The 24602-nt window shown below is 31.8% G+C and overlaps 3 protein-coding genes and 1 pseudogene across 5 annotated transcripts; 1 reads left to right on the top strand and 3 right to left on the bottom strand.

Annotated features, from left to right (window-relative positions):
- The first annotated feature begins 231 nt into the window (after positions 1–231).
- On the top strand, positions 232–2888 carry LOC118030040 (anaphase-promoting complex subunit 10). The gene is made up of 6 exons (XM_035034069.2): positions 232–685; positions 813–873; positions 951–1043; positions 1138–1208; positions 2237–2341; positions 2468–2888. Exons 1-6 carry the CDS (start codon positions 507–509, stop codon positions 2535–2537), a joined length of 579 nt encoding a protein of 192 aa, XP_034889960.1. The 5' UTR covers positions 232–506; the 3' UTR covers positions 2538–2888.
- Positions 2889–3912: 1024 nt separating this feature from the next.
- Positions 3913–6865, bottom strand: LOC118030039 (tubby-like F-box protein 2). Of its 3 annotated transcripts, none has more exons than XM_035034067.2 (5): positions 6654–6865; positions 5669–6066; positions 5485–5572; positions 4909–5038; positions 3913–4817 (listed from the first exon to the last, which is right to left on the bottom strand). In XM_035034067.2, the coding sequence occupies exons 2-5, from the start codon at positions 6020–6022 to the stop codon at positions 4145–4147; spliced, it is 1245 nt and encodes a 414-aa protein (XP_034889958.1). In that variant the 5' UTR covers positions 6023–6066; positions 6654–6865; the 3' UTR covers positions 3913–4144. The 3 variants fall into 3 exon arrangements, with proteins under 3 accessions (XP_034889958.1, XP_034889957.1, XP_034889959.1); XM_035034066.2 differs by having other exon boundaries at positions 6539–6864; XM_035034068.2 differs by lacking the exon at positions 6654–6865 and adding an exon at positions 6173–6518.
- A 7002-nt stretch (positions 6866–13867) lies between these two features.
- On the bottom strand, positions 13868–15022 carry LOC118030041 (syntaxin-112-like; annotated as a pseudogene).
- Positions 15023–16082: 1060 nt separating this feature from the next.
- On the bottom strand, positions 16083–18549 carry LOC118030042 (phosphopantetheine adenylyltransferase). Its single transcript, XM_035034070.2, has 6 exons — positions 18324–18549; positions 18127–18198; positions 17575–17634; positions 17032–17126; positions 16536–16605; positions 16083–16407 (listed from the first exon to the last, which is right to left on the bottom strand). The coding sequence occupies exons 1-6, from the start codon at positions 18441–18443 to the stop codon at positions 16288–16290; spliced, it is 537 nt and encodes a 178-aa protein (XP_034889961.1). The 5' UTR covers positions 18444–18549; the 3' UTR covers positions 16083–16287.
- Between the last annotated feature and the right edge of the window lie 6053 nt (positions 18550–24602).

Genomic DNA, 24602 nt, shown 5'->3' with positions numbered 1-24602 from the left:
TCTAGTATATGTATGATAATAGTAATAATAATAATGAGATTAGTTGAAGAATTCTGATGCTACCCCATCATCTGACGAATAAAGTTGTAGATACATCTTACGATTTGCTCTCGAGTTGATGACAACGTTTGTCTCTGCTTGACAAGGAAAAAGATATCCATTTTTCTCACTATATCCTCCACCTCTTCTGGAGCAATTTCCAGAAATGTATTTGGTTTTATTAATTTTAGCAGCCTTTCATGCAGGTATTTTGCAATACGCTAAGAATAAGTTATTTTGTAATTCAATCCTATCTGAGATTTTTGATGCCCAACAAACGGCAACGGCAAGTAGTTTAGCGATGCCAGTTACTTGATAACTACGGCAAGCCGTCTATAAAACGAAGCGACAAGCCGTCTAGCAATTATAAAACTCTTACCTCCTTTCACCAGAAGCAAGATTTCAAATTCTGGTTTGGCATAAAGTTTACATTTCCTACAGTGCTTCCTGATACTGGTTAACGAAGAATGGCAACAGAATCATCGGAAGGAGAAGAAGAAGGGAAGATCACAGGAGGAAACAAGCACTTGGTAATTGAAGATGATCTTAGAGAAATGGGAAAAAAAGCTGCTTGGAGTGTTAGTTCTTGCAAACCTGGAAATGGGATCTCTTCTCTTAGAGATGACAATCTTGACACTTATTGGCAGTTAACGAACATACCCTTTTGTCTCTCCGTTTATCTGATAAAGTTTGAGTCTTTATTGAAAGAAGAAATGAAAGTTTGAGTTTCTGAATATAAAGTTTGAATCTTTTTCATCTGTTTGTTGTTTTAGGTCAGATGGAGCACAACCGCATTTGGTTAATATTCAATTTCAGAAGAAAGTGAAGCTGCAGGTATGTAATAATTTTATTTTGGTTAATTGGGTTTTTGTGTGTTAGGATTAATTCGTGGGAATTTTGTGTTTTTCTAGTTAGTTGTTCTTTACGTGGATTTTAAGTTGGATGAGAGTTATACACCTAGTAAGATTTCGATTCGTGCTGGTGATGGTTTTCATAATTTGAAGGTATTTTGTTGTATTCTATACTTTGTTGTGTTTTTGTAATTGAAAATCATTTTTGTGGCGGCTCATTTTGGTTTTGGTATAAATTTTGTTTTAGGAGATTAAGACTATGGAACTTGTGAAGCCAACCGGGTGGGTCTATCTGTCCTTATCTGGAAATGACCCTAGGTAATCAGTAAGTACTGCCATTATATTTATGCCTCTGTGCTGATTGTATTAATTCTCTTTGTTTAGTGATGCTAAATAGGCATTATCCAAGTCTCTCATCATTTCATTTTGTTCTTGTCCAAATCTAGCTCTTCTGAATATGATAAACTTAGTTGGCTGCTACTAAATTAAGTTTATCATTGTGAAATATAAAGCTAATAACCTGTTTTACCTGTTGTGTTGATCATGATTATTGATATATGTTAGTAGTTATTAGCACTAGAAATCAAGAATCAAAGATGGAGTTTCTTCCTTTCCTTTATGGGAGATGAAAGGTAGAGGATAGAATATTTATTCTTACTACCATTTCCTTCAACTTTTAGTTACTTTTTTATCTTCTTGATGTCAAGTCATCAATTGTTTTGAGGAATGTTGAAGTACAACTGAGTTGGAAATGTTTACAGGCTTGTCCAAACTGAGATTATGGGTTCAATTCAACAGAGGGTAAATCCTGAATGATGGTCTTGAGTCGTTGGAATTTTCCTGTCATCCTATGTCGAGAATCGTATACAACATGAAAATGTGTTTTGTTATACCACGTTATTGTATTTTTCAAGTAAGCGGCCATGATTTGCTATCAATTAATTATTTTAAAGTTAAGGATCTAAGTTTCAAGTTCAATTACATCAATTCAGCAATGACTCAGCGACTATGTCTAATATTGAAATAGTAGTCCTATAGGACCGTGTTCCGTATTCTTTTCTGACCTTGGGCTTAAATCAAGCATGCTGGACAAAACAGATACACAATACATGTTTGGTATTTTGAAACTTTGTATAGACACTTCTGTTGAAACTTATTGATATAAAGTTGTAAGAGAATTGATTTCAATCACATGTGATTAAACCATGAGATCGTTTTGGTCTCCTATTTACTGAACATTGAAGCAACAGTCAGCTGGAGGAGACTGGATTGATGTTTTGATCTTGTCTAATATTTTATGAAATGAGCAATTTGACTTCCTAATCTTGGAACTGTATCTTTGGCAGGGAAACATTTGTTAACACATTTATGTTGCAAATTGCTGTGCTATCGAATCATCTTAATGGGAGGGATACCCATGTACGCCAGATCAAAGTTTATGGACCTCGACCGTGCGTCTTCCACTTATCTGTGCACAATCTTTTGTCTTTTGTTCACCAGTTTCTGATTACAAGTATACTGATTGAACAACCCCCTCCCCCCCCCTATTTTATTTTTTTTCCAAATGCTCACTTCAGGAACCCTTTTCCGCATCAGCCTTTTCAATTTACTTCAAGAGAGTTCATTATGTACTCCTCTGTGAGATGAGAAATATGACCTTGCCAACAAAGGAGAAGAATTGTGAAACTGTCTCAAGAGGAGAGGCGAAGCATGTAGCTGAAAGTAGCCAGACCATCGAAGAATGATGAAGAGTTTCTTCCTGGTTTCCAATGTCTATTAACTATGGTGTTCATATCTCAATCATTGTTGAAGAAAGATGTATTACTAATTGGTTTTCTTCTGATGAGACGTATCCAGTGTTCAGATTGTCTTACTCGTAATTGATCTAAAGCAGCTTGAATATGGGACCATATTCTAGAGGGTTTTCTTTGAGCTTCATAAGGATTTTGACATTTTGAGAATCACATGGGTTTAAAATGTTGTTACTCTGCTTAAAAATTGAGGCAATTATAATCGTTTTCCAGGTACAACGAGCAGGTGGAACCAAAGCTAGAGTTGGCACCTGAAATTCTCTTTTTGTCCCCCACAAAATTGATAAACATCAATGGAACCCGGCTTTGACCAAAATTATTGAAATAAGATGCAAAACCTACCAGATGGACTGGAATCACAAAAGCTTTTCTAAAAGCTCTTTATGCCGCCAAAAGTAGCGAGCATGTTTCTTTCGTGCAAATGAACATCCAAATCTTTTAGTGGATGCTGTGTCTTGTATTTTAAACTAGATTCTTGGACCTGAAACATTTCGAGAACAGTTATGTGAAGAAATCATATCTTCTAAGCTCGTAAATCACTGTATCTTTATCGTACAAGTGGAGGCCTTCATATCAGCAAGCACAAGCTTGTCAGCAGCAATCTCAGGAATCCCAAAGAAGCAGCCGATTTCAAGGTTTTCTTGCTCAACCACCAGGGAAGGGTAAACGGGAAAAGCCCAATGAAGGAACATCAAACATATCAGAACAGGGTAAAAAAGACATGAAGCAAGCGACTAAAAGGAGTTTCAAGTAACAAAAGAATGGAGCTAGTTTTCGACATGCTTTGACAAAAGGTGAACTTAGCCAGCAAATGTAGTCCGGGGAGGACTGGAAGACGTTGTCAATATTGCAGATGGGGAACCTGTGGTGTAGTAGATGAAAAGACCCACACAAGTACATCCCCAAGGCAAACTGCAGTGCAACCATTAAATTTGCTGGACCAGAGAATGATATCAAGCATAGGAATAAAGATGCTACATTACGTGGTAAATTTTACAGCTAAACCAGTGGTTCTAATGCAATGATTATTTTTCCTTGGACAAGTGCTTTTAAAATAAATTTGAGTTTTTTTTATATTAATTTTTTTAGTCTAATATTAAAAATATATTTTTGTAATATATTTATAAATAAAAAACACTTGAAAAACATTTTTTTACCACAGTTAGAATGAAACGCAGGCTCTCACCAATTATACAATTGTCCAACAGGTAAAAACTACAGAGCTGTTTACATACCATGCACTGAACTTCTTATACTTCCGTAGTGTTAGGATGGTGAAATGTGATACAAGTCAAATTCCACGATCAGAAAAAAGCTCTGATTGAACTGCCAAGATCAGCTGTGATGTCATTGAGTGCTTGGCATGTAGTGAAGAAACGCTTCAAAAAAATTAGGGCAAACGTTCTAGTTTACTAAAGCAAATATCTCCACGCGCCATGGTTATCATTCACAGGCTGGTTTGGTATCAAAGCTGCTCAGGCAGATCGCAAAGGCTTGGAAGGCTGAAAGTGGGTAGAAATAATCCATCGTGAAGATGTCCTTTCCAATTTTTCCAAATTGTAAAATTACCCTTTCTTGATCTGCAGCAGGCACATTGTGGGATGGTTCAGCAGTAGCAACAAGTTGGAAGTTCTTAACGGAAGCAACAGTGACACGCCCTCTGAAATTTAGGCACCAGCACTGTAATTGCTCATGCCATCTAGGGGCCTTGTTTTTAAGAACAAGGAGCTCTTCCGAACCTTCGGCTAATACTGGTGACCGAGAGGCCCTTGCAGAACTGTTATCTGAGACCAATTCCTTCCCTATTGAACTTGATGGGTGAGGAAATTGGCTGTTAAATGTCTCTGGTATTGATGTTAGTGTTTGGACAGTGCCCCCCTCCTCAATGGAAGACATTGGAATAGAGTGCATTATGCAATGCATTCTCCTCGGTCCTCTTGAGCGGAGAACATTGAGCTCATACGTGATAGTAGCTATACAGTAGTTACATGCAGGCAGTCTCAGAGACACCTGCCTGGGATGGAATCTACGACTTGTCCGCCTTGCCAGTTGCCTTGGCACTTCAAATGTAGGTTCACTATCATACATGGTGAACTTGGTTCCCAAAAAGTTGGACCTGGCATAAATTTTCCAAAGAATTATTTGGAACGAGAATAGAAGAAAATTCAGGAAAAATAATTAACATCCATTCACATTTGAAAACTTGCCTCAATTTACCAACATATGTGTTGCTGGCCCGAGAAAAATCATCTGAAACCAAAGATACTATGAAGTCTGTGCATGTTGCCCTTCTGATCTTTCTAGCTGCTAAGAGCAACTTATCATTCTCACCCTCAGCTGTCAATTGACAGTAATGTTAATTTTTTTTTTTTAAAAAAAGGTAGTAATTAACATTTCCAGTCAATAAGCACTTAATGGAGCTCGCTACACTCAAGAGTTATATAGAACAGAAAGATTTGGAAGGAGTAGCATATACTTCAAGGCAGCTAGTTGCTCAAACTTGTATCATTGGAAAGTTAGGTAATTTGCTTCCTATTAAGATCTAAAAGCTCCCAAATTTCCAACCATTGCAATGTCATGGTTCTTAGTACGATCAATGAAGAGGGGTTTAATATTAATATCACCAATCATGTATGCATTCTGCTCACCATAGGTTTCTGACCCAGTCCAGATGCGATGAGAAATAATTACAGAAGATTTTCTTAAGCATTTCTTGCCAAGCCACAAAGGTAAATATGTTTTCTTTTTTTAGCAAGCATGAGCAAGAGAATAACATGACTTACAAGGCACCAGACCATAGTACAGCAGAAATGTAGAAGTTGCATTATCCCTCTTAATAAAGCACTGTATGGGCGACTCACGAGGACCGGGCTATTTTCAGGCAACAAAGACAAGTAAGCAAGAGGCATCCGACATAATAAGTAAACCAAAAGACACTAGGAAAAAGAAGAAGAAAAATATCAGTACCTGCTTCAATGATATGGGAAACGTCAGCCGCCCACATTGCTCAGGAGTTTTTACAATCTCTTTTGTAATTTCTCTCCATGATCTACAGACTGAAGCACAATGAACAACGACGACACGAGCAGGCCATGAGGACTCACTCTCTTCTACCCTCATAATGATATCCAAAAGCAATTCTGGCGGTAGATTCGCCCACTGGCCCTGGTCAATCTGATCAGTTTCTTCTGGTGTTTCATCTGGTGCAATATGTGACCTCGCCCTGCCACGCCAATGTTTCCCTTCAACTCCTCGACTTGATATGCTTCCAATCCCCTCTTTTATTTCCTTGAATTCACGCATGATGCTTTTGAAGGACATCTTAACTTACAACAAGCTCATGCATCCTTTCATTTAATATTCAACTACAACAACATAAAAACAAGGAGAATCAATTCAAAACTTAATATAATCAAAACATAATTCTTTCCCTTCAAATTTTTTTTTGAAAACAAAAGAAAAGAACCCAACTTGTTCCATTGGTATGTAAATCCAAGACTGCAGTTCCATTTGTTGCATGTTATTAATGGAATCTTTAATCCCAAGTCTAAAAAGTATAATGCTTAACAGCAATCATAATCAAATACACGCAAACCCATCTGAAACTCCAAAATCAAGGAAGATTCTAACATAAAAGGGAAACACAGAAGGATCCAATTACAGATAAAATAAATAAATCATAACTTTCTTAAATTGCATCAACCCTTCATCCAAAACCTCTCAGTTTTCACCAAAACACACACATCACAATGTCTAGTAAAGAATCCCACGGCAAATAAACGCAAAATGGCAACTTTCAGATCCAAAAGGACAAACATTTCCTCAAAACCAACCAACCTTATACATGTAGGCCAGAAATGGGTCCTAATCAAACCAAGCTCAAATTACATAAAAATCAAAACTTTGCAGTTTCGAAACCCAAGATTAGCAACAAAGACCATGTTTTGATTACTTTGCCATGTGTAGCAGCACTACCGCCACCAACAACGATGAAAGAGGGTGCCACCGGCACCACCACCAACGCCACCAGGAGAAGCAGAGTGGTGGGTTTCAAGCAGAGTTTTTCAATATAGAGCACCGAAATTTGCTCCCTTAATACGGATCCAGCTAGCTAGACCATCCTTTTGTTTTCACTTTTTTTTCTCTTACTTTAACAAACAGTCAATTTACGCTTCCTCTCCTGCGGGACGGATTAAAATATATCTTTTAACCAAAAAGGAAAAAAATAAAAAGAAAAAAAGTGCGACTATTGAGTATTGACAACATATTTTTAACTAGTAAATTTTTTTTTTATTATTATTGTGAATAAACTCTTGACGAGTATGTTTAATTAACTAAATTAGAAATTTTGTATATAAATAAATATCAAAAAGAGATGTTTATATTAATTAAAAATTAAATAAAAAATATTAATGATAAATAAAAATCAAGATATTTATTCTTGTATTTGAGTAGCTATTAAATTTTTTTATCTAGTTTTATGTTAATAATTTTTTTTATAAAATAATGATAATTTAAATTCTATCTAAACAAGATAATTTCTAGTTTTTATTAATCTATCTTTTTAACAAAAAAAATATTTTTTTATAATGTACTTCATTTAATAAAAACCAACGGTAATAAAAATAAATATAAAAAAGATTGTGAATGATATGAAATAAAAACAAAAAAAGTCAATTTTTTTAATTAAAAATTCTTTGTTCTATTAATGCAATTTTTTTGACAATTTTTTTTATCATAATGTTTTTTTAAGCAAAACATTATAAGAGTCATATAATCAAATCTTAAAAAAAAATGTTTTTATTATCATGTCACATATATATTAAGAAAATATAAGAAGAATCTACTAGAAATTATTTTTTTTTATCTAATCATGCGATAATTTTAAAAACATGCACAAAGAAGCCAAAAAAATTATTTAACAAAAAAAACAAAAAAGTAAATACAAATTAAGAAGGGTTATAAAAAAAAAAACATCTAATAGTTTTATAAGAATAAAACTATAATCTTATTTTTAAAAAATAATATTTTTAATATATTTTAAAGTTATTTATTTTCATGAAATTTAATATATATAAAAAAATACATAATGAGCACAATACAAAGGTCAAGTGCCTCATCTTAGGTGGCCAGCACAACTTACTTTTTTTTTTTTTTTTTTTTGGAAAATAGGATGGATCGTCTACTTTTTTCTAAAAAAAACAAAAGATGCATCATTTGTTTATCTTGTTCGCAACTACTAAAAACATGTTTGGAAATCAAACTAGGGTTTTTTTTAAATCCAAAAATTCATTTTTTAAGCTATTTTGACTTACAAGAAAACTAATAACCACCTTTTGTATCATGACCTAAATTTGAGCACGTGATTAGACACATAGATAAAGGTGCTCCTAGACCATCTTATCTATGCTAATTCTTATGCCTTAACATAATTCTATCAGAACTAACAAATTAAAGCAATGATATAAAAATAAATTATCACTCTCTATTATTAGATAATATATATAAATATATACTTATATACATAACCCAAAAAGAATAACCTAAAAACTATCGTACTTGTTAAGCTCAAGCTATGCATAACATCATAGATCATATTTACAAGATGAGTATAAAAAAATAAGAAATCTCAGATGAAGAAGTATTGGGCATACCAACTTAAAGTATAAACAAGGATTCTCTGCTAATAAATAGTACTTGATCAGCTAATACACTATATACTTGAAAAGATTGAAATAATAAATTGATGAGTTTTTCTTAATAAATAATATCAAATATACAAATAGAAGACTAAGTTATACTATGATTAATCCAATAGGTTCATTCATGATAAAGGTGTAATTAAGCATACTAAGAACATATATAAATCATATATAAGAATGACATGGAGAAGAAAACATGTTCGTGCCATAGGTGATGGCAAAAGAACCACCCTTGCTAGGTAAAGTATACTAACATATTTGTGTGATGACTCGTCAATAATTAGTTAGATAATTATATTCAAGCATGTATATATAGATTAACATTGTTCTGTTAGCGTAGATATTCTGACTTGTATAACTTTATAATGCATTTTAGACTAATATTTGATAATCATACGATTCAAATAAAAAATAGACAATCAAACCAATCATATTTTATTCAAATATAATATTATTCACATTAATGATAATACATATATTATTATTAATCTCATTGGCATATTCAGTAGTCTTTAGTATATCTTATTTTCAAATCTTCAACTGATGATACCCGACCTGAGATTGATATTGTAAAAACATTGAGCTCTTTGTAAATGATTAAAACAAAAATCATCAGTACAAGGGCGATGGTATTTGTTATGAATGGTCACTTGATTTAGCTATCTATAATCAATGTAAAGTTGTAAAAACCATCATTTTTCTTCATAAATAACATTGGTGCACCCCATAGAGAAACACTAGGACGAATAAAATTCTTGTCAAGTAAATCCAACAAATGATCCTTCAACTCCTTTAATTATGTTGGTACCATTCTATATATAGAGGTTCGATGTTGAGAACCAAGTCAATATAAAATTTAATCTCTTTATCAAATCGCAATCTAAACAAATCATTTGGAAATATATCAAATAACTTTATGACTATATAAACTTGATTCATCTTGGGGATTTTTTTTTTTCTAACATCTTATACATAAGCTAAATAACATTGAAATACTTTTAGACAATATTTGTCTAGTGATTACTGAAATCATGTTAGGATGAGATACAAGTCGATCACCTTGAAAAGAAAGCCCTGGTTCTTTTAGAATCCTGAATGTCATTGTTTTACCCCACCAATCCAAAGAAACATAATATTGAACAAGCCATTTCATTCTCATTATTATATCAAAATCTAGTAATTCTGCTAGTAACAACCTACCATCGACCATAACATCACAAGTAGAATATGTAAACCCCTGGATGAAATAAATAAAACAATAAATAAATAAATTCCTGGAGTTAAATGGATAGAAAATAAATTTAAATAATAAAGAATGTGATACATTTTTAAAGTAAAGGAAATTAAATGAAAAAAAAAGAATTAAATTATAGAAAAGAAAGATTAAAAAGGGACAATATTTAAAATAGGAAACAAGTAGGGTCAAAGTGAAAATATATGAAATTTTAACTATAAATACCATTTTTCTATTAAGGGTGGCCGACAACATTGAGTAAGAAGAGAGGGGTTAGGGTTTTTCTTGACATTTCTTCAAATTCCTTCATAATTCCTTAGAAAATCACATAAAAAGAGTTGACTAAAGATGACTAATAGAATTCTTGAGTGATCTACCATAGAAATTGAGTGGTTGAAGGAGTTCTAGAAACTTAAGAGTGAGAACAAGGGTTAGCGAGAACAAGAAGAAAGAGAAGGATAAAGGGTTGTTTTCTATCTTAAATTGCTTTTGAATCTTTGTTATTTCAAGGTAAGCATGCCTTTTATTGCATTTGATTTTGGTAATTATATGAATGAGCTTGAAAGATATTATGTATGATTATGGAATTTGAACTTGAGAAATTTATTGATTTAACGTGTAATGTTATGCTAGAATCTTGTTTATAAGCATGAAAAATTATTGGGTCAAGTGTTATTTGAATGGATTAATGAAGAAAATAACATGTTATTTTTTATAAGGGCATTCGACCAAGGAGTGGATGAGAGGACTAAAATTAAATTGATTAAATTGATGTTAAAACATGTTCAAATGAGTGAAATAAGAGTGGGCGATGAGTTAATTTAGGAAAAATTTATACTCTCTTTTCTTGTAAAAATAAAGTTTTGGCCTAGGGATAAGAAATAAAAGAGTGTGTGGCTATGGTTAATTCATGCAAGTAAATGGAATTTTTAATTATCTAAAAATACTTGAATTGGTGAAAGGATTAGATCATTTGGCAAGAATATAAAAATTATGAATTCTTTAAGTATGAGATGTGAATTGAATGAAAGTTGAAAATGAGAATCCTATGATGAGAATATTAAGTTTAAAATTATTTTGATTATGATGATACATGAGAGGTTGTGAGAGTTGCCTAACAGTCGGGGATAGTTATACAATAATAGACTTCATGTAGGTGTTTAACACATTGATAATTATTAAAATTCACTTTAAGTCAAATATTAACTGCAATTTATTTATATGCAAGATTTTTTATAATAATTGAAAATATGATTATCGAGATACAAAATTAAGTTATGAAAGTGATTTATTGGCTTTTTGAATGGAAACACCAGATTCAATGGCATCCAAGTGGGATGATTGGATTGATTGATATCAAGTTGGGATTATTAGATTTATTAGCTTCCAAATAAAAACACCAGATTGTATGGCATCAAAATAGGATGGGCTAGATAGATTGGTACCAATCGAGATTACTAGATTTATTAACTTATGAATAGGAACGCTGAATTGAATGACATCCAAATAGAATGGCGAAGTTGATTAGTATCTATTAGAAATACTAGATTTAATAGCTTCCAGAAAGGAATGCCGGGATAATTAGCAATTATAATGGCTAGATTTATTAGCGACTAAAAGGGTTAGTCAATTTAATGGGCCTCTGTGTACAATATCCAAATTATTAAATTCATTTGAATAAGATAAATATAAAGATATGAGGAAAACTTAAATGTGAGAGTTTAGTTGATGAATGACTAAAATAAAAGGCTGATCTTTAAAGAAAAAGAGTTATGTGGAAAATTGAGTTGAAATCATGATTATTTCATAATGAAGATCAATGTAACATTAAGTTAATTATTTATTTTAGATCCTTTATAGGCTCGTTAGGAGTAAATAGTGTTATTGACTCCTTATTTTTAGTTACTAGGTGTGGAATTATATAAAATTTTGTATTTTTGGTTATGAATTGTAACTAATTTAACTATTTTCTTGTAAACTGAAGGGTATAAATTCTAATGTTTCACTAGTAAAGGACTTGTATTTAATGTAGAAAGCATGTTTGTATTTTTATAACTTATGTTACCTTCTCTTTATTAAATATTGCATTGTATTTTGTGTGTGTGTGTGTATTGGCCAACCGTCAAAGAAGAAGGAAAATAACGTGATTTTGCTTGAAAGTTCTTGAGAGATAGAGAGAAAAAACTTAGAAAAAAAAAAAACATTAGGTAAGTGTTTATTTGAGAGGAGATATTGAGAGTTTGTAAAGATCAAGCCATCTAAACATCAAAATAAGGAAGAAACAGTTAATGAAGGTGAAAATCAAGGGAGGAAATTTGATCAAGGAAGGAAAAAGGAAAGGGAAATCCTTGAAATTTGTTTGGATGGCATTTAAAGCTCAAATAATTGTCTAGTAAGGCATTCTATATCAATTTTAAAAAGTTTACATGAGATTTAAATAGATTTTAGTTGAAAATCTTTAAGTTTTAGTTAGAGGTTTTTGTTGATGAATTGGGGTTCTTGAAAGATTTTTTATAATTATTATGATTAGATTGTATTTGGTTGACAAACTTGTGAACTTATGAAGAAATTTGAAAGAAATCATGGTGTTGTTGTAAGGGTAATGGCCAACCATGGTAGAAGAAAATATTAAGGGTGATTTGATGTAGTGTTTACATGTTAAAATGTGTAAAGGATGTTAAATTAAAAGGAATTGAAGAAGGGGTCGTGGTGATTTGTAGGGAGGAAGGGTCGACTATGTTAAGTGATAAATGAGAAAATTTGATATAATTATATGATGGAAAAAATTGTATGCAATATGTACTAAGAGGTATACTTGTAGTAGAGAAAGAAAAAAGAAGAAGAAAAAAGGATAGTTTAAATAAGATGAAAAAAAAAAAAAAAAAACTAGTGTTGTTAATGGAGAAGTCTAGGTCAACCAAGGAAAAAGAAATTAAGGAATTGTGAAATCTCATGAACAAATGTGTAGTTGTATGAAATTAATGCATATAAAAATATTGATGATGATGATGATGATGAATTTAAATGGAATTTTTGGTATGTTGGGTGAGGATAAAAAAACTATGTGTGATTAGAATTTAAATACCTTGAACTTTATGGATATGAATTCATATTGTGAAAACCTGTTAATTCAAGGGAGATTGTGGGAGCATGATCTCATGCAGGTGAAGCAAGACTTTCTCAAGTAGTAGGTCTTATCATTGTTGTGAAAGAAGAAACAAAGTAAATGATAATGATATGGATTATTGGTAATTGGAAAAGTTTATTGGATTTATTAGCATCAATGAGGAGATTGTCGTATTGTTGACATTTAAAAAAATTGTTGGATTTATTGGCATCTGTAAAGGGATAGCTAGATTGTTGACAATAAAACGGGTTGTCAGATTTATTAGCATCCATGAGAGGATAATCAGATTGATGACAATGAAATGAGTTGCTGAAGTTATAACGATCATGGGTGGTTGCTATTGTGATGTGATAATTTAGTCTGGATTGCTGAAAATATAAATGATAATTTAAAGAAATGAAGATGTAATGTTGGTGTTTAATTAAATGTAGGAATAAATTATGAACAATAAGTTTCATGGTTTAAATAGAAATTAAATCTTTATGCTTTATATATTTAATTACAGGTCTATCACAAATCAAACATGATTAATAGAGATGATTAATAGAGCGTAAGGTTATGATCATCCTAGTTGTTATTGTAAAACTATGCAATATTATCAAATGATAATTTTTTGTTAAATGAGTATATAAATAAATTGGTAGTTAAAACATGTAAAATTATATTACTTTATTTTGGGTATTGTAAAAATTAAAAGTATTAATAGTAAAACAAATATTGTAGATTATATATTCTTGAATTGATTATAAGTCAATAAATGTTATATTTAAAATTCTTTAAACATTTATGAGTATGGCTATTGAAATGTATGAATGAGTATGATGTGAATTTGAAAAGTATGATTGGTATTGAATAACATGTGATCTAGAATTGTTGGATGATATTGAGATTTAGAAAAATTATGTTGTAATTGAGAATAATAATTTTAATAATGTGGTATCTCAGGAAATTTCACTAGATTTTTGATAAAATTATTGATCATGATTAACAAGATTAAAATTATATCATTGAGAATTATGGTCATGGAATCCATTTATTTTTTTAAAAAATTCCTTGTTCTTTCCATGGATGATAAAATGATTTTTATATCTAAAATTGGGGATGTTACAACCACATTCAGCTACCCAAAAAGGACATGTAAAGCCGTTGTAAAATAGTAAAAGATTACTTCTGAACTATTGAAAACTCTACTAGACATGAATTTTCAGGCAAGCAGGTAGAAAAAGAAACAACTAATCACTTGACATCAAATAATTCCCTTCCCTAACATCACAGCAAAAACCCATAAAAACCATGTCTTCCTCTTCTTCTTCATCTGATTGGCATAGTACAGACTGTTTGTTCCACCACTTAAAAAATTACCTGCATTGGTCACCTTCTCTTCAATATCATCCATCTTCTCTCCCCGTGTTTCAATAAGAACAGCCATATCAAGAAACACCTGATGCAGCCTTTTCAAGCTTCTCTGTATGTCCATCGCAACCTCATGCCTCTCTTTATTCTTCAAGTCCACCACTCCTTTCCCTTCAAACATCTGAACTCCCCCACCTCCTGAAATCTCTTCTTCGCTTGGTTCCTCTCCAGTCGCAGTGTGGTATCTTCTTTTCAGATCGTTTTTGTAATCTGATAAAATCTTCTGTCTCAGGATCTGAAATTCACTTATAATTTTCCTAAGCTTAACTCTCGAGCCATTGGTGACTGGTATCCTCGTCCTATCAACAGGACTTCCTTCTTTATACTATTCTGATACTCTGCGATTGGATATATTGGATCTGTCAAGTGATTCCAGTCTTGAATTAACAATCTTGGCCTTTCTAAGAACTGCAACTATGTCTGATTCCATTCGGTCTCTTAAGCCACGAAGAACTTTGGCACTGTGAGTGGACTTCGACTCTTAATAAGGTTTTGAAGATCAAACAAGAGATTGGTAATATCTTCCTCTTGATTCCGTTGACTTCATGGAAGAACTGAGAGAGGTTTGGTTGGCCTGATTCAATGTCAAGTTCAACTTGAAGGTCCTTTTGGGCTTGTTTCTTTAGTTCCACATAACTTCAGAACGATCTTGTCATTAGATCATTCATCTTTGCAATAATTTTGCAAAACCCATCTGCAAAAACTCATTAATTTCATATAACAAGCAGAACCCACATATATAAAGCAATAAACTTCTTTTCTAGACAAGAATAAGCAAACCCATCAAGAATACACATAATGGGTGTCAAATTCTACAAAATTATGAAAATTCACTTTCTAGAAAAGAAAAATGAACACAAACTTAAAGAAACGATCTTGAGAAATCATGGCAGTTAAAGAAACCATCAACAGTTCTAGTGAAACCCATAAATAACATTACATTAAACAATGGCTTAAAGAAAGCAGAAAAGCAACCATCAAAGAAACTTTTTAAGAAAAAAAAACTCTGAGAGTTGTACTAAAAGGCAAAGAAAGCATTAAAATCAAAGAGGACAGGAAGAAAACAGAAGCCGGTTTGTTTAAAACCTTGGAGAAACCAATGGCTCCGCTCTCTGCTAAAGAGACCAGTACTAAATCCTCTCTCTTTGTCTCTCTTTCTCCTTCGGTTTTAGATATTGAGTGCAAGAGAAAAATATGTATTTTTTTATTTTATTCTGAAGTTGCATGGAGGAGATCAAGAAGACGAGGAAGATAGAAAAGAGCGGGATTGTGATCTTTCAGTTATGTTAACTCCTCTTTATACAGTTAGAGAATTTTCAAAATTCAGTTGTAGGGAAATAGTAGCCGTTAATATTTCTGTTGTGGTGCAATTCCTTTGAGGCATTGAAACGGCAGTTAAAAAATCAAAACGACTCTACCTTATGGTCGTGAAATGTCACCATTCTCATCAATTATCTTGCCACTAGAGATGCAAGGCTTTTTTCAAGCGATTTTGATCATGATAAAAGGAGCCTCCGCATGATACACAATCCTGACATCAGAAGTGTGATACCGCATGATACACAATTCCTTTGAGGCATTGAAACGGCAGTTAAAAAATCAAAACGACTCTACCTTATGGTCGTGAAATGTCACCATTCTCATCAATTATCTTGCCACTAGAGATGCAAGGCTTTTTTCAAGCGATTTTGATCATGATAAAAGGAGCCTCCGCATGATACACAATCCTGACATCAGAAGTGTGATACCGAGTTTAAATAGAAATTAAAAAAACTGCCTGCTCTACTTTCAAGGTTACTGAAGCTGCTGCTGTTCCAAAGGCTAAACCTGGGAGAACACGCTCACGCAGATATCTTGCTACATAGTGCAAGAGCGAAACGATTCTGAGTCCTACTAACACATGGATTGTTTTCGCATCGACGTCAAAACATCAATTTATTTTGGGGAGAAATTGTGTAGATCAAATCATAAAATCATACAAAGACATTCTCTCTATCTTGTATCATGTATTTTCCAAACAGTCTTCCACGAAATTCTTTGTTTCCTGAACCTTGCAGAGTCAGGTATTGATACAAGCAATTAATTTCCGGACATCGTGCATGATCAAGAACTATGACTCTGTTGGTGTTTGTTGTTCTTTGGCCTTCTCGGACTCAAGCCTCCTTAATGTCGTAGAACTGAGCTTATTATCTCCACCAGATTCTTCAGGAACCAAGTCTACAACTTCAATCTGCACAAGATTCATGATATAAAGGCCTGGTCATCTGACCTTTTAAGCAATTATAAAAGCCCACTTTACATAAACAACATGACACTACATCATCACAGATTAAAAAAAAAAAAAATGGTAACACAAACCTTTAGTTGTGAGAGGCCTCTGTCAGCTCTCTTCTTATTAACGGACAACCCACCTGCCACTGTCTCCTTGCTGCCGCAAAAGCAACAGTTGGTCAAGAATAATCCCATCACACCTTTTAGGGAAGTAAAGAGGACATTGCAATTTACAACCCTAGAAGGTAAATTGGCCTTCCTTTTTTTTTCTTATTTTGTTCCACTCGTTGCTATAACCAAGTTCAATGAATAATACGAAGAAAATGAGAATAATGGCAACAAACTCAAGCAGCTAAGACAAGATTTACATTAATTTCTACAACATTGAAGCAGGCAATGATGGAGATAAACCCCAGCACAACAAAAATGCACGCATAAAAAGCTCAAAAGAATACAGACACCTCAAGCTGTATATATAAAGTTAGAATAACACAATGATTTTAAATAAAATGGTAAAATTTCACATCAAAACCTGAAAGAAGGTCCCAAGAAAAAACCCTAGACAATATGAATAGCAACTCACCTAACAACAATAGCCCCCAAATTTTCATCGACGATTGAAGGCCCGTAGGGATCTGTAATAGTTTCAGCTTGCACAACAAGTTCCGGCTTAAAAGACTGCAAAACAATATAGGAGCAATCATTTTCTAAACAGAAAAGGAAAAAAATCATTCCAAAAGAAACCATGCTCACCATTTGGCAATGCATTGATTTTAAATTACAGTGCTCACGGTCCATAGCTTTGCTACCTCACCACTTAACTGACGATGGAAATTCAAACTTCAGTTCAAAAAGCTTCACCCAGTAGAAGCACGACACACTATTTTTTCTCCTAGGTTAAATTACACATCCTACTTCTTACTTTGTGAACAATGGGATAATCAGACTGTAAGAGATGCAAGAATTCCATCCAGCTCACTTTCTCAGCCACAACAGTTTAACTTGTATATGCAGCTGTTCCAACCTAATAAACCAGTCTTGTCTAAAAACTCTCAACCCTTCTTTCCAGATACTGAAAAGAACAAAAAGAACACAAAACATTCTTTTCAAATTTCAAATCAAATACCTTGATATAGTTTTCAACATTGTGCATCCTTTCCTCAATGGGTTGTATTAATTCAGCAAACTGCAAAAGGCAGAACCAAATACCTAATCATTGCACAAACGAAGAAATAAAAAATACTAGTAATTTAAATGGTTCCATTACATGTTCTAAGAACCCAAAAGGCAAGGTAATCAGCATCACACTTCTGATAAAACAAACTCTTAATCATATATCATTAATTCAAAAGAATAAGCAAGAATTTTTTTTTTTTTTTTTTAAAAAAAAAAAAAAAAGAAGAAGAAGTTATTTGTACCATTTCACTGGTACCTAACTAGCTTCGACACCACACGAATGTAAATGAGGTAGCAAAAGTAATCACATTTCTTTCAAAAATTATTGATTAACTAAAAAAGAGTCAATAACAGCAATTTTAATTCATTCGCGGATTAATATCAACCATTTGATATTATTCATAAAAATAAATACTCATATTTTAGGATGAATAGCATTACTCAACTAACAATATACAACAAAAAAATATATCAATAAATAAATAAATGGGAAATAATTGACCTGCTTATTCTTCAACATAGGACCATCACAGATTCCAATCACAATACGATCCTTCGCCAATTCTGCTGCGGCCTAAAACAAAAACAAAAACAAATAAATAAATCATTTCGTTCAAAAATTCAAACAAAATCCGGTCACTGGTGCACGACTCTCTGTCTTTTGAGAGAGAGAGAGAGAGAAAGAGCCAAGAATGTCACCTTGAGGAAGAGGCGGTGGCCGTCGTGTAACCGGTCAAAAGTGCCACCAAGAACCACCGCAGAATAAGAATTTGGTGGTGAAAGTTTAGTGTTAACCACCGATTCCTCTACCGTTACCATTTTTGTAGTAAAGAGAGAAAAAAACGGGTGAAGAGAGGGAAAAGAAATTTGGATTTTGAGACTGAAAACGGAAATACCGTCTGAGTTTTATAAGGAAGAAATAATTTTTTTTTTTTTTTTTGGGGGGAGGGGGGGTTGGTGACTGGGTAGGTACAACGAACCTGGACTGTTTTGTTCTCTTATTAATTAAAATGCAATTTGCAGTGATTTTATTAAAAATAAAAAAGTAATATACTGTTTATAATTCCATTTATCTTTTGTGTTAGAAACACAGTTAAAAAAAAAAAAATTCCTTATTTTTTTTATGTTAATTATATTGTTCAATGAAACAATGCAATTAACATAAATAATATACAACAATACACTGTTTATATGAACAGTGCAAGAGAATTGCACTGTTCACTTAAAAAATAATGAACAGTGCAATCATCTTGCACTGTATGACCTTTTTTTTTTTTTTTTAGTGTGTTAATTTTTTTAACATTTAAAAAAAATTAGTTTAGAGTGAATTTTATACCTGATAATATTTTATCTAATTTTATTACACGCTAAAAAAATTATAAAAACTGTAGTTCTTGTCGGATGTATTTCGTACGTAATGGAATTGTAGATGGTTTCATGGAATAATAAAAAATATTTTATATAAAGTATGATTTATTTCATGATGTAATAGCAATTGTTAAATCCACAATATTTAAATTAAAAATCATTAATATTAATATATATTTTTATAAATTATTTTATAACCTCAATTTTAAAAGCATTCTTAATTAAACACATTAAATTACTTTTTTTTCAACCACAATTTTAATCAAACACCTATTTTTTCAAGCCAACCTCAACTAAAAGTACTTTTTATAAATCAACTTTTTTCAAACTACAACCACAATAGCTACCGCAATACCAAACGCACTCTTAATTTTTATTGAAGGTACGTTGAATGCTAAAATTATAGGTACATTTCTTAAAAAAGCAAAAAAATATATATAGATATTATAAGTTATAATGTGTGTGTAGTAGTAAAAAAACATAGTTTTGAAACTTGAACCGGCCCGGCGGATTGACTCAGTTAAACTCAGCTGAGACCCAACCTCTTTTACACACACACGTGAAATGATGTCATTTTGGCCTTTTACGATTAAAATGCCAAAACAATTAACAATGAAGACAAAGAGAAAACCAAATTAAAGAAAAAGTCATTTCAATCGCGAAGAGCAGAGGACTCTTGATCACTATTTCAAATCTACGAATAAGGCTAGATGAAGCTGATGTTAATTATTTATCTTCACGACTCTCCTTTTTTTACTCTCTCTTTTCTTTATTATTTCCCTCTTTTTTGAACTTGCAGTTCTTAATCTAGTATCGATTCTTTCGCAGTTCTTGATTTGGTATTTATTCTTTCCTATTCTCACCCCCATTTGTATGTTTTTCTATTCTTTTCTTTTCTTCAACTTAATAAAGCCTCTGCCTCGTTTTTCTTGATTTATTTAAATTATTTCTTCGTAAGCTTCATATTAGTTAACTGTCTCATTTTTATTCTTTATGTTCGTTTGATGTGCTTGACAAAATAGAGGACTTAGCTACCCAATTTAGTAGTGCAAGCCTTATTGTTTTGCAATCCCGATAGTTTTTGTGTGTTTTATTTTTTTATTTTTGGCAACTACTGCATGAAATTAGTTAACTCATGTTTAAAGACAATTTGAGGTTTCCTCTGTCAATGACTGTGTTATATGGGTTGTTTCTAATTATTAGGCTTACCGTTTTTTTTTTTTTTTCAAAAGTGTTAGAATCAAGGTTGAATTAAATGTTATCAAGATTTTAAATCACAAGACTTTTTTTTAAGACAAGGATCGAGGCATTAATATCCAGCAAGTTAATATAAGAACATAAGGCAAATAGGTCATAAAGCAAAAATGCACAAAGAATACCAAATCTTGACAGTAGTGTTATGATTTGATAAATTGTGTAGGTTGAGTGGATTTTTCACTGTAGCTTGTCTTATATGCTTAGAAAATGCCTTAACAATAACGAATTGATGTCCAATTTGTTATCCCAGGATTTCTTAAAGGGCAATTGAATGGAAGTTTTTTTAAACTTTGGAATTAATCTAATGTTTGGAATTAATTTGTTTAAATTTAATTGAAGAATTGATAAATAGACTTAATTAAGCTTGGAATTAATTTAATTCTTCCAATCAAGGATTTAATTGGAGAATTGATAAGTTTTGAGACTTAATTAAGCTTGGAATTAATTTAATTCTTCCAATCAAGGATTTAATTGGAGAATTGATAAGTTTTGAGACTTAATTGGACTTGGATTTATTAAATTAATAAAATCAGGGATTAATTGAAAATTTATCAAAGTGTTTGAGTGATTCTTGTCAAAATTTGAAAGAAATGTGTGTAAATAATGCAAATTACAATGGACTTGACAAAACAGCAATCGCTGAGAGATCGCTTAAGCAGCCATGCAGACAGGAGAGAAAAATAACAGAAAAAAATGAAATATATAATAAAGGAAAACATATATGATTTGGGCTTCAAATTATATTCTCCTCAATTTCATAAATTACGTATGTGCCAAGCTGTTGTGCAAAATGAGAAACCTGTGCAGAATTTGTCGCAAGTCTATAAAAAAGCTTCAAAGAATGCGTTAATTTAATTTTTCCATTTCCTTGTATATAACTTTCGGTATAAATTATTTTTATTAGAAATGTTGCATGAGGAATTTTTGTGTTTTCTGTTTTCTTCCGTTTGTTTCCTATATTTAATGTTCTGCTAATTTTGTTAAATTGAATAGAATTTTTCTATTTTTTGTTTTTTTTTTCTTCCCATAGTGTCCCTTATTCTGTTAAATTGCTTTTATTTTTCTATAATCATGAATCTTTTTTTTTTTCTCATTTAATATAGGTCCTTAAAAATGTCTTCACATTTCGATATGTATAGTATATTTCTCCAAGTAGTGATCCTTTAACGGCTCAATTCATTTCAACCTTTAATTTCCATGTCAAGTGGTAGTAGAGGAAAAATAGATTTGGCATGGGGTCATTGTAGAGAAACTCCTGAACTTAGTGTTGGATGTAAAAAAACTAAATTAGTATATTTATATTATGCTAAAGTATTTGCGGATGGTGGCATTAATCGATTTAAGCAGCATTTAGCTGGAGCTAAAGGAGTAGTTGAACAATGTCACAAATGTCCTCCTGATGTTCGACATAAAATGCTTTAAAATCTTAAAGGAAATATTGAAAAAAAAAAAAGTTAGAGAAATGCAAGCAGAATTCTATCCATTTAATGCACAACAAAGGGAGCATGAAGAGATGATAATTAGACAATTAGAAGGTGATGATGATGGTGGTGATGGTGAGGATGTCAATACTAAAAAACATGTTACCACCAAAGGTTGCAAAAAAGAAAAAAGATTAAAAGCACCAGCATTGTAAAACAATTGACTACAAGTTATGGAAAGTAGAAGAAATCTACAACATTAGGGGCATATTTCATGTCAAAAACAACTTATGGTGCTCAAAAGTCTCTTAAGAATATTTGGCAAAGGAAGAAAGTAGTTGAACGGTGTGATCTTGCTTTAGCAAAGTGGATGATTGATGCATATGTGCAATGTAATGCTCATAACTTTGTGTATTATTAGCATGCCATAAATGTTATAACAGCCATGAGTCCTAGTTATAAAGAACCAAACTTGCATGTTATTCATGGTTATTACTTGGCAAAAACGGTTGATGAAGTGAAAATTTATGTTGAAAGTTACGAGAGATTTAGAAAAAGACTAGTTGCAAATTAATGGCTGATGGATGGACAGATCAAAAGATGAGGACTTTAATTAACTTCTTAGTAAATTGTCCTAAAAAAACAGTTTTTTTGAAAACTATGGATGTATCAGATATCTCAAAAATTGCTAGATTGTTGCATCAGTTGTTTAGAGAGGTTGTTTTATATGTTAGGGTAGAAAATATTGTGCATATGGTGATTGATAATGTTGCAAATTATGTTGTTGTTGGCAAGTTATTGATGGAAGAATTTCCTTTAATATTTTGGTCTCCTTGTGTTGCTCATTGCATCAACCTCATAATCCAGGACATAGGTAAAATGCAATCAGTTTGTTTTATTATGTAGCATACTTCTAGTATCATAAAGTACATTTATAATCATTGTTATCCATTGTATTTGATGAAGAAGTTCACTAAAGGAAAAGAAATACTTCATCCAACTCGTACTCGTTTTGCTACTAATTTCATTGCATTACAAAGCATTTTAGCTCATAAAGATGAGTTGAGGGCTATGGTGACATCTAGAGAATGGGTCTCATCTGCTTATGCTAAAGATAGCAAAGGAAAAAAGTGTGTTGAGAGTATGCTAGACTCTCTGTTTTGGGAATAATGTGCAATAATTATGCGAATGAGTGAACCTTTAGTTCGAGTGCTATGAATGGTTGATGGTGATGATAGACCTTTAATGAGATATTTGTATGATGCTATTAATTATGCAAAAGAAGAAATGTTGAAGAGATTTCAAAAGAGAAAGGTTGGAGTGAAACCTTTCATAGACATTATCAATAATCAGTGAGATGACAACTATATAGAAATCTTTATGCAACAGCATTTTGGTTGAATCCTTGATTTTAATATGATGCAAGTATAATGGATAAACATATGAACATCATTTATAGGCTTCTAGATGGTATAATGGATAAACATATGAGCACCATTTCTAGGCTTCTAGATGTTCTTAAGAAGTATGCATATAAAATCTACCATTGCAAAGTAAGATCACAAGTAAAATGAAGTTGTTTAGGAATGCTGAACATGACTTTTGTCGAGTGTCCGCAATAAATAATCTCACCCTTATGCCTCCAGGTATATAATTTTTATATTTTAAAATATTATTTGACAGTCTTACATATTATTTTTTTATATAGATGAATGGTGGATGGCATATGGAACTAGTGCTCCAAATCTACAACATTTAGCTATACAAGTGTTCAGTCAAACTTGTAGTTCTTTAGGATGCGAGAGAAATTGAAGTATTTTTTAACATATTCACTCTAAGAAGAGAAATAGATTGGAGTACCAAAGGCTTTTAATGACTTTGTTTACGTCCACTATAATCTAAGATTGAAACAAAGGTATTTTTCTTTTCTATAATTTCTTAAATATTATTTTATCTTATTTAGTAGCATTATTAATATTTATATTGTGTTTACCTTCACTTTTAATATATAGGAATTATTGGAAATGATAAAATTATGATCCAATTAATTTTGAGACAATTTGTGACATTAAAAATTGGGTAGTAAAAGATTATCCATCAATTTTGACAACTGAAGAAACAAAGAGTTTTCACCAAGCTCTATAAACAATGACCATACAAGATACTTTAGATGATGGTAATTAATGATTGATCATTTAGTGATAAATATTATTTAAAACAAAGTATTGTTTAACATATAATATTTATTTGTTAATTGTGTTTTAAATGTAGATGTCATAAATATTAATGAGATTGAAGATGATTGTGATGATGAAGTTTTAAATGAGCATGCTGATGTTTTATTAGGTGTTGACGAGATTGGCTCAATTTCATCGGCATTTTAAGTTCTTCTATGGACACCGAAGAATTTATCGTGTTCATTCAACAAAAGTGAATGTATTGTTGATTTAGAAAATATGTTTTTGGATGTTTTGTTTTAAATATTTTAGAATTTATATTTGGTTTGTGTTTTGGATATTAAATTAAATTTATGTTATTTGTTTAAAATTTAAATTTGATTTATATAAGTATTGCATTGTAACTAGTTAGGTGTTTTCTATTGGTGTTGTATTGGTTTTTTTTTTTTTTTACCCATCTGACTCGTGACCTAATCAGGTGAATCACCGGATCAAGTTTAAAAACTATGATAAAAAAAAAATTGAAAAAAGTTTTTTTATATAAAATATTAAAAATAGGTATTATAAATGAAACACAGGTTGTTAATATGTAATTGAATTTGGTGGTGAAAGTTTAGTGTCAACCACCGATTCCTCTACGGTCACCATTTTTGTAGTAAAGAGAGAGAGAGAGAGACAGGTGAAGAGAGGGAAAAGTAATTTGGATTTTGAGACTGAAAATGGAAATACCGTCTGAGTTTTATAAGGAAGAAATT

Source organism: Populus alba, chromosome 5 (genome assembly GCF_005239225.2).
Source record: "Populus alba chromosome 5, ASM523922v2, whole genome shotgun sequence".
In the NCBI taxonomy this organism is placed as follows: domain Eukaryota; kingdom Viridiplantae; phylum Streptophyta; class Magnoliopsida; order Malpighiales; family Salicaceae; genus Populus; species Populus alba.
This window is presented reverse-complemented; position numbering and strand designations above follow the sequence as displayed.

What these genes read in the sequence shown, in the direction of transcription:
- LOC118030042 (XM_035034070.2), bottom strand. Translation starts at nt 18,443, where the DNA reads ATGGTAACGGTAGAGGAATCGGTGGTTAACACTAAACTTTCACCACCA. An exon ending in TTGGGGGCTATTGTTGTTAG is followed by an intron (nt 16,606 to 17,031) that starts GTGAGTTGCTAT and finishes CTTTTGCGGCAG; the next exon opens with CAAGGAGACAGTGGCAGGTG. An exon ending in GAGGCCTCTCACAACTAAAG is followed by an intron (nt 16,408 to 16,535) that starts GTTTGTGTTACC and finishes AATCTTGTGCAG; the next exon opens with ATTGAAGTTGTAGACTTGGT.
- LOC118030039 (XM_035034067.2), bottom strand. Translation starts at nt 6,022, where the DNA reads ATGTCCTTCAAAAGCATCATGCGTGAATTCAAGGAAATAAAAGAGGGG. An exon ending in GTACTATGGTCTGGTGCCTT is followed by an intron (nt 5,039 to 5,484) that starts GTAAGTCATGTT and finishes GTCAATTGACAG; the next exon opens with CTGAGGGTGAGAATGATAAG. An exon ending in ACATATGTTGGTAAATTGAG is followed by an intron (nt 4,818 to 4,908) that starts GCAAGTTTTCAA and finishes AATTTATGCCAG; the next exon opens with GTCCAACTTTTTGGGAACCA.
- LOC118030040 (XM_035034069.2), top strand. Translation starts at nt 507, where the DNA reads ATGGCAACAGAATCATCGGAAGGAGAAGAAGAAGGGAAGATCACAGGA. An exon ending in AGAAGAAAGTGAAGCTGCAG is followed by an intron (nt 874 to 950) that starts GTATGTAATAAT and finishes GTGTTTTTCTAG; the next exon opens with TTAGTTGTTCTTTACGTGGA. An exon ending in ATGGTTTTCATAATTTGAAG is followed by an intron (nt 1,044 to 1,137) that starts GTATTTTGTTGT and finishes ATTTTGTTTTAG; the next exon opens with GAGATTAAGACTATGGAACT.